The 18,004-nt window shown below is 46.0% G+C and overlaps 1 protein-coding gene across 1 annotated transcript in view; it reads left to right on the top strand.

Moving 5' to 3' along the window:
• Nucleotides 1-14,710, top strand: part of LOC102452821 (uncharacterized) — a 29,269-nt gene extending 14,559 nt beyond the window's left edge. The window contains exons 3-4 of the mRNA XM_089771005.1: nucleotides 3,435-3,548; nucleotides 5,772-14,710. Coding sequence (XP_089627131.1) covers nucleotides 3,435-3,548; nucleotides 5,772-7,645 — 1,988 coding nt within the window. The 3' untranslated portion in view covers nucleotides 7,646-14,710. The remainder of the gene's footprint in view (nucleotides 1-3,434; nucleotides 3,549-5,771) is intronic.
• The last annotated feature ends 3,294 nt before the right edge of the window (nucleotides 14,711-18,004 follow it).

Here is an 18,004-nt window from a genome sequence, read left to right as displayed (position 1 = left end):
CCTTTAATGGCTCCAGGGCTGGGGGAGAGGAGAGTAAGTTTTCCTGGTTGTGCCCAGAGTGGCCACTAGGGCTCCCTGGGAAGGGCTGGAGGCCCCCTATTTCGAATTAAGTGTCTACACAGCACTTAATTTGAAATAGCTATTTCGAATTTGGCGTTACTCGTCATAGAATGAGGTTTACCAAATTCGAATTAAGGGCTCTGCTATTTCGAATTTAATTTGAAATAGTGGTTTGAATATATAGGCACTATTAAAGTTAATTCGAAATAACGGCTGTTGTTTTGAATTAACTTTGAAGTGTAGACATACCCTAAGAAACTAAGGCCATCACCACTCAGACTGCAGCATCTTGGAGTTCTCTTGAGCCCTGTGTCACCTCTGCCTGGCTCTGCGGAGTCAGGGTACAGGTGTAGGGGATACCCTGTAACATCAGCACTGCCCTTCCCCAGCTCTGTGCAGTTAGCAGGAGGATCCCCCCCCCAGGAGCAGCTGCAGGACTATGCAAGATTGGGGAGGGGCACCTGAACACGTGCTGTCAAATGGGCACACTCTGCTGATCAGCTGGGTGGCATGTGAATCTCTCTTGCATGGCCACACGTGTGTGCACCTTACAGGAAGCACAGTTGGAGGGGGCTCATTCCAAACAAAGCCCTCACCACTGTGAGCTGAAAAGCATAAGGTCTAGATCTGTGGTCAAAAACCCATCAATTGTAATTGACTGGTTGATTGGGAAATCCCAACCGCTTGATCGTGATGCGTTCGGGACCCCCTCCCCATTTCCCCCCACCCTGAAGAAGCCCCATTACCTACCTCCAGCAACGAGGGAGATTGTGCCGGCTTCCTACGGAGAGGACAGAAGTCCGGCAGCTGCGCGCCACTTCCGGGGTTTGAAGTGCCACCCTGTCCCTTGAAGTGCGCAGGCTGCTCCCCTTCCACCAAACAGTCAGCACCATACCACAAAGCAGATCTGTGGCGTGCCGGGGCTTCCCTTCTCTGCACTTGGTGGGGAGAGTGTTAGAAGTCCTGTGAAGAGGTGTGTGCCCGGGCTTCCTCCCCCCCCCCCCAAAGGTGCGTGCTGGGGCGTCCCTCCTCTGTGTGGACGGGGGGATTAGAAGTCCCGAGAAGAGGCACGCAACCAGACTTCCAGAGGAGGCATGTGCTGGGGACTCCCTGTCCCCTGCAGCAGAACCTACTGGTACCCTGTCCCCACTGGTACCCTGTCCCCTGCCGCAGAACCCACTGGCACCCTGTACCCTGACCCTTGTCCCCACTGGCACCCTGTCCCCTGCAGCAGAACCCACTGGCATCCTGTCCCCTGCCACAGAACCCACTGGCACCCTTCCTCAGTACCATGTCCTCTGCTCCCACCACCACAGTTGGGCTGAGGTTGGGAGAGGGGGGTTAGAGGAGTTATTTTTTTGCATCTCACTTGTGTGGCCCCAACTGACTTTTCTGTGGGTCAGTGACCCCTGACTCAAAACAGGTTCCTCGCTCTTCTCATAAATAAAGACAATGATGAAACTTTTTGTGTTTGACATAATAAAGGAAGCCTGGCTATCAAACCCCCAATTGGGGCCAAGCCCCCATCTGGCTGCAGCATTATAACACTCTTGTACCACCACCACCTCCCTGGACCCAAGGTCTGAGCCTATCATACACTGGTAACCCCTATCCTGAGCCTCTCACATCCCCAAACTCCTGCAGCCCCACATCCTCAGTCTTCTGCCACAACACTCCTGCACCATTCACACACTGCCCATCTTACTCCCAACCTCCCTGTCCTGAGCCCCTCACATACTTCTGCTCAAACTCCTGCACCCTCACATCCACAAGCATGTGGCTTGCTTGGTACCCCAAATCCAACGCTCCCCATCCTGGTGCCCTCTCCCTGAGCCAGCATCCCCTTCTCCACCTTCTCTTGCGTCCAGATTCCCTCCCAGACCTTGCACCTCTCACCCCTTCCCACACCCAAAGCCCTCATTCCCACCCCAAGCCCATACATCCTGTCTCAACCCAGTGAGGGGATGGCTAGACTGCAGGAGTTTTTCCGGGATTCCAGAGGTATCCCAGAAAAATTCTTCTGTGTCCAGGGATGCGTTTGTTCTGCTTTTTTTAGCGGAACAGCAAACGTGCTCTTGCGGTAACCCCTGTATTCCTCGTTCCATGAGGAATAAGGGGGCTTCTGAAAGAAGGGGTTTTTCTGACATTTGGCCCAGTCTAGACAATCGGGAAAAAAAGCGGCAGTGTAGCCGTACCCGAGAGTGTATAAGGGCTGGGGATAGCAAGTGATGGAGAGGAGGAGAACAGAGGGCAGGGCTTCAAGGAGGGGGTGGAGTTTTTGGGGAAGGATGGGGCAGTAGATCTTGACTTATTCTGACATTTAAAAAGTGATCTTGGATGTAAAAAGGTTGGAGACCACTGGTCTAGATGGAGTTTAGTATCACATGAGCTGATGACATGCTCTTGCCTACTCTGATGAGCCATGGCAGGCATTGCCCACCATTTGGCTGAAAAGTCCATGGGAAAGTCCATTTAGGCATCAGATGATAGTCCAAGACAGTGTCTACCTGAAGATGTGAGGAATGCACCCACCAGATGCAAAAATGTGATTAGTAGATTCTGTGTAGCTGAGGGGGGCAACAAATGGCAGGCCAGGTTGGGCACAAGAGGAAGACTGGGAAAGCACACAGAGGCTGCTGCTGCTGGCAGAGTAGAACTGAGGCAGCAAAAGTGGGGCTCAGCTGCAGCAACAATCAAGCACCCTGGAGAAGCAGCACAGCCAAACACTGCCATGGTGAGCCACAGGCGCAGCAGCTGTTGTGAGCAGCTTGCAGGGCCCACCAGGGCCAGGAGTCTGGAGCATAGGCAAGATCTGATAGAGCCACCCAAGCATTCACTTAGCTTCTCAGACAACTTCCTCTGCCTCCTCCTGGTTCAGGTACAGAATCTGAGCCAAAGAGCAGGGTGAGCTGTGCCCTCCAGCCAGGAGATTTGTGGACAGAGCACAGTTGGGGAGGTAGAGATGTGCTTGGTCCTTTCCAAGTTCCTGTGATCTCCTGTGAGTCAGAGCCCTGCCTGTGGGCCTTGGTGTCAGACCAGCAAGCCCTCACTGGAGCTCATCTAAGCAGTGTATTTTTGTCTGCCCTGGGATGAGGGGATGGAGTGTGCCATGGGGGAAACATAGTTGTACCCTAGAGAGTGCAGCAGAGTGCTGGGCTCTCTCCGGTGAATGAGTTGGGCCATTTCTCAAGTGAGGTGATGCACCTTTGCTGCAGGTGAGTGTGTCCTGGGATATTTTACCATCCAGAGCCCAGTCTCTGAAAAGTGGGGAAGGAGCCTCTTTGGGTGGGCGACTCAGATCCTGGCTCTGGAAGCAGTAATGGCATGGACCTTAATGAACAAGGTCAACACTTGGTTAATTACTCCCCAAGCAGGATTTCCAGTCTCCAAAGCTAATGTGATCTCCTGGGTGGACCAAAGAGAAGAGCTGTGCATCCCAGATCTCCAGGGCTGTGAGGAAGGGGAGATCATCAGCAACACCCACGCAGGTGAGCAATCAGCTAAACCAGGAGTCAGCAATCTTTTCAAACCAGAGCCAAACTGCATCAAAATTCAGAACAAATGGTCAACAAAGAGCCATATAAGCATGACCATTTGCATGACTGAAAATGTACAACTTAATATTATTGATAATTGACATAATGATTAATAATAGCATAAATGAAATGTATTCACAAACTTTATTTAATGAGACTTCACACACGTTCAGGCTGTCTTCTGTCAATCTTATGTCAGGAGGCTGGTGATGTGGGGGGGCAGAAGGCTGGGTTGGGTATAGGACATAGGGCTATATGATGGACTTAGGGTTGGTGTGTGAGGGGTTGTAGGAGTGTTATGGCAAGTGACTGGATATGGGGGTACAGGAGTTGGAGGATGTGGGGGTTAGAGGAACTCAGGGCAGAGGGTTCAGGTGTATGATGGGCTCAGGGTTGGTGTGTGCAGAGTATTGGAGTGTTATGACACTGTGGCCAAATGGGGGCAGAGCCCAATTGGGGGCTTGTTGGCTAGACTTCATTTCTAAATTAAAATATGTCCAAAACAAGATTTCAACTAGGGATGTGAATGACTAGTCGACTATCTGATGAGGCAAATGCTTATCGGATAGTTGACTAGCCGCTTCCCTCCCACACACACTTGCTGCCTCTATCAGAAAGAGGCAACAACGGGGGTGAGAAGATGGGGTGCTTCAAAGCAGCTGTGCTCCGTGAAGCCCTGGGTCAGCAGGGGCATCTCCCTAGGGTTATTGCTACACTTCAAAGAAGGAGGTGCCCTTATTGACTATTCAGTTAGCCAAATAATCAAAATTTTGCATTCCTGATTTCAACATTGTCTTTATTTATGGCAGGAGTAGGGGACCTTTTTTGGGTTGGGAGCACTAACCCACAGAAAAATCAACTGGGGACAACACAAGTGAGAAACAAAACAAAAACACACTTCAGACCTCCCCAAACCACACTGATGTGACCCCTAACTGAAACCCCTCACTCCTCTGGTGCTCCAGTCCCATACTGCAGGGAGGACTAAGGTTCAAGGCCTCAGGCCAAATTTATTCTTCTGGGGTTCCAGAGTTAGTTGATTTTGTGGGGCCTCCTAGCCTCGAGATTGGGGCCAAAAATGAAACATTAAGTGTGCAGTACAGGGCTGCTACTGAATGGGATAGGGTTGGGCATGCAGAGTGGGAGGTGGGGTGTAGGTGAGGGTGTGAGGTCTGTCCAGGGGGCTGAAGGTAAGGGGTGTCCTTCCAGGATGCTGGGGGACAGGTTGTCTTGCAAGGGAGGCTATGTGGCATTTGGGCATAAGGAGATGGGGTGGGCACTTAACTTGGTTTTGCACCACGTTGCAGGCACCTTCTGCTGCTCCCATTCCCTGGAAGCCTCTGGAAAGGGCTGGCAGGGGAGGCTGCAGGAAGTGTGTCCTGGGGGAAGGAAATGTCACTACACAACACTGGGGTCCCCAGGCCATTGCCCTAACCCCTAGGCCACAGGAGAACCCACCCCACCTCCCTACCCTCAGGGCACCCCTTATCAGGCCTTCCTAATGGGGAAGTTGGTGCTGGCCATGGTGATGCTCAAGGATGGGTGGGGCTTGAACCCAGAGGACCCCAGGCTAGTGCCCTAACCCCAGGTTCCTGGGTTCCCCCATGCAAGGGGAAGGAAAACACTGTCAAGCTGAGCCATGTTTAGCTCTGCTTGTTCCCTGCATGCTGAATCCAGCAGGGAGGGGGCTTTCTGCCACTGCCCCTCCCCACAGGAAACTGCTGGCATTCAAGTCTTGTGGAGACTGTAAGGTTGTAGCACCAGTGCTGGCTTCCTGCTCTCAGGGGAGGGGAGGGGCTGAGCTGGGGCTCCAGAAGAGCCATATTTGACTACCTAGAGAGCCATATTTGGCTTATGAGCCATAGGTTGCAAACCCCTGAGCTAAACTATTTCAGAAATGAATTTCTGTCCTCTCTTAGTAGATGTCAGTTATGCATTTTCATCAAATCTAATGGACCCTTCAGCCTGTGTTTAACTCCAGTCAGAAGGGGTAGGGGGTTGGGTTCTCTCCTCTGGGGAAGGGTTGTGAGGAAAGAGGATGAACTCTGCTCATGATGATTGAACCTGTCCAGACATTATTTGGGTGTGTTCCCACTTTTCTATTCACCTTTTAGTTTTCCTTTCAGCTCAGCACAGAAAATGACTCCTGTCTGGATTCTGTCTCTGTCCCAGCAGGTGATGGTATGCTAAGTGAGAACAATGAGGAAAGTCTTCAGCAGAAAGGACCAGAGCAAGTGGCTCCACTTGCAATGTTATTGGGAAGATCTGAAGGGCATGTCACTCAGAGACCTGAGCAAGGAGAAACCTATAAGAGTCAGCATAGCCTAGAAAGGCATCAGGAAAACGATCCAGGAGAGAGACAGGGAAAATCCAGTCACAGGAGCAGAAAGGTGAAAAGAAACACAGAAACCATTCGACAGAAAATCCCCCATCAACAAGCACCCTCCACTTACAGTGACTGCAAAACTATTATTGATAATCAAAGAATCCACACAGGAGAGAAACATTTCAACTGCTCTGATTGTGGGAAGAGTTTCAGTAGAAGCTCACAGCTTGTTAAACACAAAAGAATTCACACAAAGGAGAAAGCCTTTTACTGCTCTGAATGTGGGAAAAGCTTCAGTCGGAGGTCAGCACTTATTAGACACAGGAAAATCCACACAGGGGAGAAACCCTTCAGCTGCTCTGAATGTGGGAAAAACTTCAGTAGGAACTCACATCTCCTTTTACATCAGAGAACCCACACAGGGAAGAAACCCTTCAACAGCACTGATTCTGGGAAATGCTTCAGTCTTAGAATCCACACAAGAGAGAGACCATTCAGGTGCTATGACTGTGGGAAAAGTTTCAGTAGAAGCACTCGTCTTGTTAAACATAGAAGAATCCACACAGGGGAGAAGCCCTTTTATTGTGCTGAATGTGGGAAAAACTTTACTGATAGGTCATACCTTGTTAGACATAGCAGAATCCACACAGGGGAGAAACCCTTCAGCTGCTCTGAATGTGGGAAAAGCTTTGCTGAGAGGTCGTACCTGGTTAGACATAGGAGAATCCATACAGGAGAGAAACCTTTCAACTGTTCTGAGTGTGGGAAAAGCTTCAGTAGGAACGCACATCTTCTTGTACATCAGAGAACCCACACAGGGAAGAAATCCTTCAACTGCACTGATTCTGGGAAATTCTTCAGTAATAGAATCTGCACAAGAGAGAAAACATTCAGGTGCTCTGACTGTGGAAAAACTTTCAGTAGAAGCACATGTCTTGTTAAACATAGAAGAATCCACACAGGGGATAAGCCCTTTTATTGTGCTGAATGTGGGAAAAGCTTCACTGATAGGTCATACCTTGTTAGACATAGCAGAATCCACACAGGGGAGAAACCCTTCAGCTGCTCTGAATGTGGGAAAAGCTTTGCTGAGAGGTCGTACCTGGTTAGACATAGGAGAATCCATACAGGAGAGAAACCCTTCAACTGTTCTGAGTGTGAGAAAAGCTTCAGTAGGAAAGCACATCTTCTTGTACATCAGAGAACCCACACAGGGGAGAAACCCATCAACTGCACTGATTCTGGGAAATGCTTCAGTCATAGAATCCGCACAAGAGAGAAACCATTCACATGCTCTGACTGTGGAAAAAGTTTCAGTAGAAGCACATGTCTTGTTAAACATAGAAGAACCCACACAGGGGAGAAGCCCTTTTATTGTGCTGAATGTGGGAAAAGCTTCATTGATAGGTCATACCTTGTTAGACATAAGAGAATCCACACAGGGGAGAAACCCTTCAGCTGCACTGATTGTGGGAAAAGCTTCAGTGAGAGGTGGTATCTTGTTAGACATAGGAGAATACATACAGGAGAGAAACCCTTCAACTGTTCTGACTGTGGGAAAAGCTTCAGTGAGAAGTCAGATCTCATTAGACATAGGAGAATACACACAGGAGAGAAACCTTTCGGGTGCTCTGACTGTGGGAAAAGCTATAGGTGTAGCTCACACCTTATTAAACATAGGAGAATCCATGCAGCAGAGAAACCCTTTTTGGGAAAAACTTGAGTTGGTGCTGAAATCTTAATCATCATACAATCCACATAGAAGAATCATAAAATCATAGAACACTGGAAATGGTAGCAACTCTGCCCTCACAGCAGGACTAAGCACCAGCTAGATCATTGGTTGCCAAACTCGGGGGGGGGGGGTGAAGAAATTCCAAGGGGGGCATGAGCTGACAGCTCCCCCTCCTCATTCCCCCCACCCCAAGAAAGAGCCCGTACTGACACTACTGCCTACGAAAATGGAGGTAGTGCCAGCTTGCTGCAGTGTGTGTAGGGAGGGCGGGGGAAAGTACTGCAGCTATATGCCAGAGCCGGTGTTTTAGGGAGCATGTGGGCTGCTCTTCCCCTCCTGCAAACAGCCGGCGCATTTCCTGAAATGCCAGGTCTATCGCGCCAGGGAATTTCCTTCCCCCTGCTGCCTTCCTGCATCGGGGCTCACCATACTCCCAACCCCCCTGCCCTGAGCCCCTCATACAGTCCAACCTGAACTCCTGCACCCTCACTGTGATGGACCCCCCTGCCCTCCATGGTTTATGAAATGGACATGAATATATATAACTCAAAGGTGGTTTGAGCAAATTATTTCATGTTACCCATCGATCTTCATGGCATGATCTGCTGGTTCTGTTTATCTTACTCTGTTGTATGTATCATTTGTGTGTGTAAAATTAGACACATGGAGTAGGGAATATTTTGTGAGTTTCCAATGTGTGAATGGGAGACATGGGGGGTGTTTCCTACAACTTCTAGATGAGCCACTGTAAAACAATCTTTTGTTCTTAAGTCTGAGCAGAGATTGGTAGGGAGTCGCCTCAACTCCTTAACAAAAGGAATAGGAAAGCAGAGGCCTAGGCCTTTTGGCTGGGCTGCACCTGAAGGAAGGAGACTGAGACCCCAAAAGGTGGGGAAGACAGTCTTGGTTTGGGGGGGCAGCTAGAAAAGAGGTTTTAGGGTGAGTTTGATTAAGTTTCTACTGAGGTTTCAATGTAGAATTAGTCAAGCGGTTTTGTTTCTTTTGATTTGTAAGCTACTTTGCTCTGCCTACTGTTACACCTTGGTTCGGTGATGTGGTGGAAGCCTCAAAGGTTAAAGCCGATTACCTAGTGAAAACTACTGGATGATGGCGTAAAACAAATGATCTTTATTAAGTGGAATGATTCTTTTATCAAAACCAACAATTAGAAAATGGTTTTTTAAACTAGCAATTGCCCAATGCTTTTACAGGGTAGAAAACCTTAAATTTAGCTGTACTTAACTAATTACAAACTTCTTTGATTACAATTCAACTATACCAAATTCAGCTATACCAAATCTGTCATTCATGCTAAAATTCGACACTCTCCGCGGGGGGCTGAACAAAGACCCCAACTACCTTACCCATTACAAAGATAGCTTCCCCAATTATCACTTCTAATACCATTAGCTCACAGACATCTACCTTTCCCCACCTCTAATATCATTAACTCACAGACATTTACCTTCCTTCCTCCCCCCCCCCCCATCCCCCTTCTGTTCTCAAATGTGATTTGTCCTTTTCATATGTGTTCATTTTTTTTTTAATTGTATCCTTTGGTATATATGGTTGTGACTATTTTCTTCCACTATTTGATCTGAGGAAGTGGGTCTGGCCCACGAAAGCTCATCATCTAATAAACCATCTTGTTAGTCTTTAAAGTGCTACATAGTCCTGTATTTTGTTTCAGCTACACCAGACTTACACGGCTACATTTCTATCACTATACCAAATTACTGTCTATAATTTGCTTAAGGCAGCGCAGCATGCAAACAAAAAATACAAAAGCAAAGCTAATATAATGATAATAAAAATTCCATCAAAAGCCAGCCCCTCTATGGTTATTTTAGGGCAGCTGGTGGAGTTAGTCATAAATCTACTTTTACAACTTAACAACTCCTGGGCTTCTCTTTCTAACACTTATACTTAGCTTAAATACAACACTACTACACAACACAAAATTATACAATTTACACAATGTGGTTAACAGAACTTAGATACACTTTACAGAATTACACAGTGAAATTAACACAATTTAACTATTAATTAAACTAATAACCAATACATTTAAGCAATACTTACAAATCCAGCAACGATAACAACATGAAGACATACGAAAACTCAGAGCATGCTCAGGACTCGCGCACCCTTATCTTTGACTCGAAGGGTGGGGAAGGCAGCCTCAGGGTGATCAATCCTTTAGCTGGGTAAAAAAAACGTGCCCTCAATACACGGAACCTCCGTCGAACAAAGGGGTTGAGGGTCTTTTATAACATAACCTGATATCTGGTACCTTATTAGGGTCAGTTCCCTGGCCGGGCCTGATAGGCTGGTAATGAGGTAATGTGAAATACTGCCCTATAGGATTTTTCATGATGTCCGCCTGATGGCCTCGTGGACAGTGCTGGGTGTGGGCATGGTCAGTGTGCATGGCAGGTGCGTCTTATCTCCCTATGCCTACCTCCCTGCCTTCAAGGACTGGTCAAGAGAGTCTTATTTATCTCTTGTAGCTGTGTTCTATTTTTTCATGCTTACCTCCCTGTTCTATGATGCCTACAAGGCCAAATTCCGTTTACAGAAAGCTGCATTGTGCTTCCTATGCTTCTCTGAGTATCTCACAGTCTGGGTTTTCTGTGAGGGGCCTTGTGTGGCAGGATGGGCTATACGCGAAGGCCATGGACAGAAAAAGCCTCCTTTACAACATGCCCCCGTGGCCATGGCCGAGCGGCCTAAACGCCACTGATTATACCTCCTTCTCGTCCTCATTGCCACCTTTATTGGTGCCAAGTAAAGATTTCCGTTTGACGAGAAGCACTTGTGCAACAATACATTTTGTACAGGCTTTTAAAACAGCGCATCCTAGATCAAGGCAAACAATACATGTTATGAATGTAATAAAAATGGAAACAAAAAGTTCTTTGTATCATTCTAAACCAAATCATGAGGCTAGCCATTTCAGTCTGAAAATGGTGCGCGATTCCCTGACATTTGTTACAATTTACTCAGTATTCTCAATTACATCACTTACATTTTGTTTAATTGACTTAATCTCCATGCAACATTTATTTTTAAACATAGAACCATATTGTGACTCATCTAACCAACTACAAAAACCATTCTCTTTTGCTAACAAGTAATCAAGAGCTAATCTATTCTGCATAACATACACACGTATCTCTTCAATTTTATCTGATAATAATTTTAGTCCTTTGCTTGTTTGGTTGCCGAGGTGTTCAATAGCTATGGCGTTTAATTTAAGCTGTTCTCGCATTATCAGATTTCCAACAGGATTCCAAGTGGAGATTGCTATAGCTGCTTTTCCAAACCAGGTGCCTATTGACTGCCAGAGTGAGGACAAATCACATTTTTTTCCGCCCCACAAAATGAGGCAGTGAGCAGTCCTATACATAAATGCCTTCTCCTTGAATGGCTACATGGCCGTGTCCTTTTGCCTTGTTGGGCAGCTGAGAGTGAGCTTGATTTCCACAAAGCTAAAAGTGTCCTGGATACAATAAGTGAAGGTGAGGATGGTTGCTACACTAGAGCCTAGATCAGTGGTCTCCAACCTTTTTACAGCCAAGATCACTTTTTAAGTCTCAGAACAGGCGAAGATTACTGCCCCGCCCCTTCTTTGAAGCCCCGCCTACATTACATGAGGAAATCTAATGTAAATGTACTGCGCAGGTGCGCAGTTCAGAGAGGGCTCAAGAGCTACTCTTGGAGCCCCTGAGATCTACTGGTAGATCGCGATCTACTGGTTGGTGACCATGGGCCTAGATCCATCACTTGCCTTTACGAGGGTTAGGCCAGTTCCATCCGACCAGTAAAATGGGGTTATACGCAAGTTACCATCATTATGGCGATTGGTTTCCATCTGACACACAAAATTCCTGTTTACAAACAAAAAAGGATAGGGAATAGGGGTGGGGATAACCTGTGGATTGTTTTCTCGATATTTATCATAATACAAAATACTGATTAGATTCCAGACTATTGTTGTTAGATGACATTAATAAAAGGGAATTTAGTGTGGCTGTTAAAGCAAAGCCAATCCAGTGGGGAGGAGTTGGTACCCTACTCCTAGTTTTTCTGTTCACGTGGCGCACTTCTTGCTTCTTTCCAGTTTCTTTTTGTTCACCTATGTAGACATTGTTAACATTCCCCCAGCTTAACAATTACTACACTATTATCTTTTCACTAAACTTTAAAGTTGCCAATTGATTGCCAATTGATTGATTGGGCCCAATTAATTTTGTTTTTGTTTAAATTCATGCTTCTGCTTTACTTAAAATATCCTTTCATAAAAACACCAATATCCTACACACAATGACATTTGCAATATGTATTACAATTAAGACACACAAGACAAACTTGGACAGAAGACAGAACACAAACTTATTATGTCATGACACAGAACCATGGGGTTTTGTTGTTGTTGTTGTTGTTTGTTGTTTTTCTTCAGCTGGCACCAGCGCTTTCTGATGATCTGAAAGAGAAGAAAACATTTCTACCTCCGTCGGGGTGGCCTATTATAACTTAAAATACTGCTTAAGATCTGTTAGGGGAACCAGTTACAGCTAGTTCCTTACCACTTTCGTGTGCGAGTGAGCTGCAACTTTCCGAGAACGAGGGCGCTTCATCGGTACTCGTGACCTTCCACTCCCTTGAATTACCTCAGAGTTGCTAGCCCTCCTCAACAGTGGCATGCCTCAGTTTCCCTCTTGTACTGCAGACTAGACTTTTTTTCTTTAATGTGAAGCTTCAGATGATTTACTGCTACAGAAACTCTTGCTTAGAACAAGATGCTTGCTAGTTACTATTCCAGCAAGCAAAAAGGTTTTATTTTCCTGAAAAGAATCACATGCAATGTTACAGGCTTACTTATGGGGGACAGTGCTCCCCCCCCCCCCCTTCCACAACAGACAGGCAGTTTTCAGACACACACAACCTTGGATCTGAAAGCAAGCTAAAAGTGCTATCAACTCAGCCTTGAACAGAAACACAGTGAAGTTTCAGGGCTTGGATTCTTAAAACAATTGTTTGTTTTCTTAAAGAGTAAATTTAACCTTAAGGATTGAATGTATAGATTTCATTCTTTTATACAGTTAACCAGTTAAGTGTCAATCGAATTCTTTATTTTCCCTTTAATAGATTTAACAAAGTGTCTGTAGCCAAATATTTAACTTGATTTGTTTCTTTGCTTGGATTATTAAAAGAGGCTGCAAGAAACAAGGAGTCATTTTTAAAGCAGGTGTCCTTTCATATATAACAACAATCGCTTAATTCCATCCATTCTCCCATGCAGTCACTTCTCACCTTCACATACCCTCAAATCACTTGCTTCGTTCTTCCAAAGAAAACGTTTCTCGTTTCTAGTAACTTTCCAATGTCTGTCCTACTTTCCTTATTCCTTCTAAATGACTTTTCCTAATGACACAAGTTTATTCAGTATTAATTTGGTAAGGAGAGTGGGTTTTTCAATTAGCCCCCACACCTCCTAATTCTTTTCAGTATGTAAATCCGAATGTGTATTATTGCAGTCAGCTATTACTAATTTTAAACTTCTCAGTATAGGGTTTTCATAACATCCATGCTGCAGCAGTTGATATATGCTGCTGATTCTTGGGTGGATCACTTGCCCATGCTCTGTAAGGAGATTATGTTGCAGAATGTGTCTCGTTGGTAGGGCAGATTTAGCTTCTAGTGATTACATCTTCAAATTCAATTTCTACCGGTTGACATTAGAGTGGCTTTTAAGTTACCTTCTCCCACGCCCTCAAGCCAATTATAACGGCATGTGAGGGAAAGGTTTTAACTGTTTATGTTTTTTCTCTGGTAGGCCCCCACTCATGTGTTGTGAAACATCTTTGGGTTGCCTGCGATTCCAGCCGGAGAGGCTGTCGTTATCTATTTGCTAAGAAGTTGCTTGGCAGCCCTTTTCTGCTTCAGCGTGCTGATCTGTATATATGTTTCTAGCCACAATGCATAGGGCCAGTATGGCTTGATGGTCGGCAGGTATTCTTTCCTTCAGAATTTGGAGGAACACTTCTTACAAGCTGTTAAGTCTATTTCAAAACTCAGTGTTTTACTTCCTCTTTATTTGCTACCTCTGATCCGTTATTTAAAGCTACACATTCCAACCATACTGTGGGGAGCTCTCCTGCATTACGCTGCATGTCCTCTAAAAGGGTTTTTAATTCGGTCCAGGATCGGGTGACCTGGTTAGTAAGTCCGGTTGCTGCTCATTGTTCCCTGGGGGGGCAACCTGTGTGCACATTCCCCCTTTCATTGCTAAAGGCGGCTTACCTAATTCTTTGGTGTTTGATCCTATCTGGGGAGTGCTCTCTCAGGAGGCTGGGCCCTAAACTGCACTCTCCTTGGACCTGAAGTGGTTCAGTGTCTGTACTGCTTCTCGGTGGGGGCAGGGACCTCAGCTCAGGGATTTGGCTGGGGGAGACTAGCGGAGCTGGCCCAGCAGGACTGAGCAGTGAGGAGTCCCAGAGAGCAGGAAGGCAAGTGGCCGTGTCAGCACCCAGGAGGCACCCCCGAGGGGTCGTCTGTGACCACACCCTGTCACACATCCACAAGCCTGTGGTTTGTTCAGCACCCCAACTCTCCACCTGACCCCAACACTCTCCAGCCTGGAGCCCTCTCTGTGAACCAGTAGTCCCTTCACCTCCTCCTGGACCCAAATTCCCTCCCAGGCTATGTCTATACTGTTCCCTTCTTCCGCAAAAGCTTATGCAAATGAAATGTGGAGTAGAATATTGCCGTGCTTCATTTGTGTAATTGGGGCCTTTTTTACACAAGAGGCAGAAACCCCCTCTTGCGCAAAAAGGAGCCCTTTGCAAAGCTTGCACCTCTCACTCCTTCCCAAAACCCTCATTCCCTCATTTCAAACCTAGGATTTTCATGAAGAGAGTGCATCATCCTTCACTTTAAACTTGTTTTGTTTCTGCTATTTCTTAGGTTAAATTACATTTTTATTAAATTTTTGTGCCAAAAGGAACTTTGTGCTTATTTTTCATTTTAAATAAAATGTTAATACCAAGTTTTTGTGTTTATTTTTTATTTTAAATTACTAATTGAATTTTTTGTTAACAGGGGGGTTGGAGGATGGTAAAGTAAAGGTGGGGAAGGGGCATGAGGGTTTCTCAAAAATCAAAAAGGGGACTTGATGCTGAAAAGTTGGGGGACCACCAATCTAGATTATCCCTGATAGATGTCCACCTAACCTGCTCTTAAGTATCTCCAAGGATGGCAATTGCACAGCCTCCCTAGGCAGCTTATCCCAGTGTTTACTCATCCTGATAAGAATTTTTTCTTAGTATCCAGTCTAAATATTCAGATATTTTAATTTGAAATTTCAAGGTGGTATAATTGTAGGGGTCCTGACTCAAAAAGGAATTGTGGGTGTGTCACAAGGTTATTGTTGGTGGGGTTTGCAATACAGCTACCCTTATTTGTGTGTTGTCTCTGGCAGGATGTAGCCTTCAGAGCCTAGTGCCTGGCCCACAGGTTCAGCTGTCTGTGTTTCTAATGATCAAATACTCCTTACTAGAACCTGTCTTTTCCTAATAACGAGTTCTCTCCCCAGAAGTATTTCAGTGTAAGATGATACCATAATTTCATATGGAAGGAGGATACTAACTATGGGATTATTTTCCTCTCCTTCAGTTGGTTGTTTTCCTTCCCTAGCACTTTTACCCTCCTCAAAAGCATAGAGCCTGTCTGACTGGGGGTGGAACTGTTCTGCTGTATAGAACATCTGTGAACCTCTCTGCCTATCTTGGCTCCTCCAGTTCTGTCACCCTGGTCTCCAAAGCTAGTCTGTAAGGGCCAGGAGTCCTTGAACCAAATGCACACCACCACCATTGTTCCAAAGGCCAGATAATCATACATTAATCCTGGGGGCACTCAACTCCCACTCTGCTTTAGGCTCTGCTCCCAATTCCATCTGTTCCTCTAAATACCCACCCAGACCTACCTTCTTCCCCTCTCCCCACCCCCTATTCTGCCTCTCCTCTAGCACATTCTTAAGAATACAGCCGGTCCCCAACTTATGGATGAAACACTTGGTCGTAACTCGAAGTGTTCGTAAGTCGGACCCCATTCATTTACATGCAACCATGCTGTTCGTTAGCGTGGATCACATTCGTAACTCGGGGACCGCCTTTACGAATGCTTAATGGGAGGTTTGGTCATAAGTATGAATGGTCGTAAATTGACCATAACTCGGGGACCAGCTGTACTGAACTGTCGGTTCACAGGAAATAGGAAGCTGTGGTTGAGGGGAGAGGCTGATCTGTGGGTCTCAATGGTGCACAGGAGGGTAGGCGAGGAGAGGGCAGGGCTGATCCACTTCCTGTTGATCACATAATTTTTTTCTGTGAATGTGGTAGCCCCATGATACCCACAGAGTCAAAATCTGTGTCACTAAGCAATGGATTCAGAATCAGACTGCAAAAGCCTGGATCCAGAAAGTATATTAAACAATTCCATAACTTTCTGCAGTGTAGGTATTCCCACAGACACCAAGTCTGTGTGCTGAGGTGAAATACCTAGAACCACAGAATACTAGAACTGGAAGGGACCTTGAGAGATCATCAATCTAGTCTCCTGCCCTAATGGCAGGGCCAAGCACTGTTTACTCTAGACCATTCCTGATATCTATATAAACTGCTCTTAATTATCTCCAGTGGTGGAGAATCCACAACCTCCCTAGGCAATTTATTCCAGTGTTTAACCATCCTGACAAGCAGGAAGTTTTCCCTAATGTCCAACCTAAACCTCCCTTGCTGTGGTTTAAGTCCATTGCTTCTTGTCCTGTCCTCAGAGGTGAAGGAGAACAATATTTCTCTCTCCTTTTGACACCCTTTTAGATACTTGAAAACCAGTATTATGTCCCCTCTCAGTCTTCCCTCATAGATATCATGTTTTCTAGACTTTTAATCATTTTTGTTGCTCTTCTCTGGACCGTCTCCAATTTCTCCACATCTTTCTTGAAATGTGGTGCCCAAAACTGGACACAATATTCCAACTGAGGCCTAATCAGCACAGTAGAATGGAAGAATGACTTCTCATGCCTTGTTCACCACACTCCTGTTAATGCATTCCAGAATCATGTTTGCTTTTTTTTGCAACAGCGTCACGCTGTTCACTCATATTTAGCTTGTGGTCCACTATGACCCTTTTTGCAATACTCCTTCCTTGATAGTCACTACCCATTCTGTATGTGTGAAACAGGTTATTCCTTCCTAAGTGAGTACTTTGCATTTATTCTTATTAAACTTCATCCTATTTACCTCAGACCATTTCTCCAGTATGTCCAGATCATTTGGAATTATGACCCTATCCTCCAAAGCAGTTGCAACCCCTCTCAGCTTGGTATCACCTGCAAACTTGAGGGGCTCGTCTACATTGGCCCCTTTTCCGAAAGGGGCATGTTAATTTCAGAGATCGTAATAGGGAAATCCGCGGGGGATTTAAATATCCCCCACGGCATTTAAATAAAAATGTCCGCCGCTTTTTTCCGGCTTTTAGAAAAGCCGGAAAAGAGCGTCTACACTGGCCCCGATCCTCCGGAAAAAGCGCCCTTTTCCGGAGGATCTTATTCCTACTTCAAAGTTTATAAGAAAGTAATGTGAGACCATATTAAATGCCTTACTAAATTCTAGATACTTTGAAGTAGGAATACTTTGAAGTAGGAATAAGAGAAGGAGGTACCTCCCCAAGGCTTCCCTCCCACCTGCATAGCCACTTTCGTTAGTGGCAGCAAAAGGAGAAGGAGCAGCAGCACCTCCCACCTGTGCATCTGCTTTTGCTGGTAGCAGAGCTGGGGCTGAGGTGGAGCCAGGAGATGCCTCCCTAAGGCTCCCCCTTCCCCCACCCATGTGGCCAATTTTGCTGGCAGTGGCACTGGAGCTGAGGCAACAGCAGGAGGAGGCAGAGCAGAAGATGCCTCCCTATCTCCTCCCCAAACTCCTGGTAATGGTGGCCAGCCAGGGCTCCAATCTCCTGGCTGAGGAGTAACAGTTAATCCGAACTAAGGACTTAGTTCAGATTAACTTTAAACTGCCACCTGTAGCCCCGGGCAGTTCGTTCAAACTAAGGGGGATTTTAAAAATGGCAGCCAGACGGGACCATGCAAATAAAGCCTGGGATATTTAAATCCTGGTTTTCATTTGCAACTCCAGTTGCCTGATTTGCCTACCTAGCTCGAATTAACGAACTAGTGTAGACATACCCTTAAGCACTAAGGAGCAAAAGGTTAGGTTTGGGCTAGGCAGGCCAACAACATTGTATTTGCATATTGGCATGAATATGCAAATACAATGTTACCGGTCC

Source organism: Pelodiscus sinensis, chromosome 19 (assembly GCF_052426305.1).
Source record: "Pelodiscus sinensis isolate ZL-2025 chromosome 19, ASM5242630v1, whole genome shotgun sequence".
NCBI lineage: Eukaryota > Metazoa > Chordata > Testudines > Trionychidae > Pelodiscus > Pelodiscus sinensis.
The sequence above is the reverse complement of the archived record's forward strand: the minus strand, read 5'-3'. Positions and strand labels throughout refer to the sequence as shown.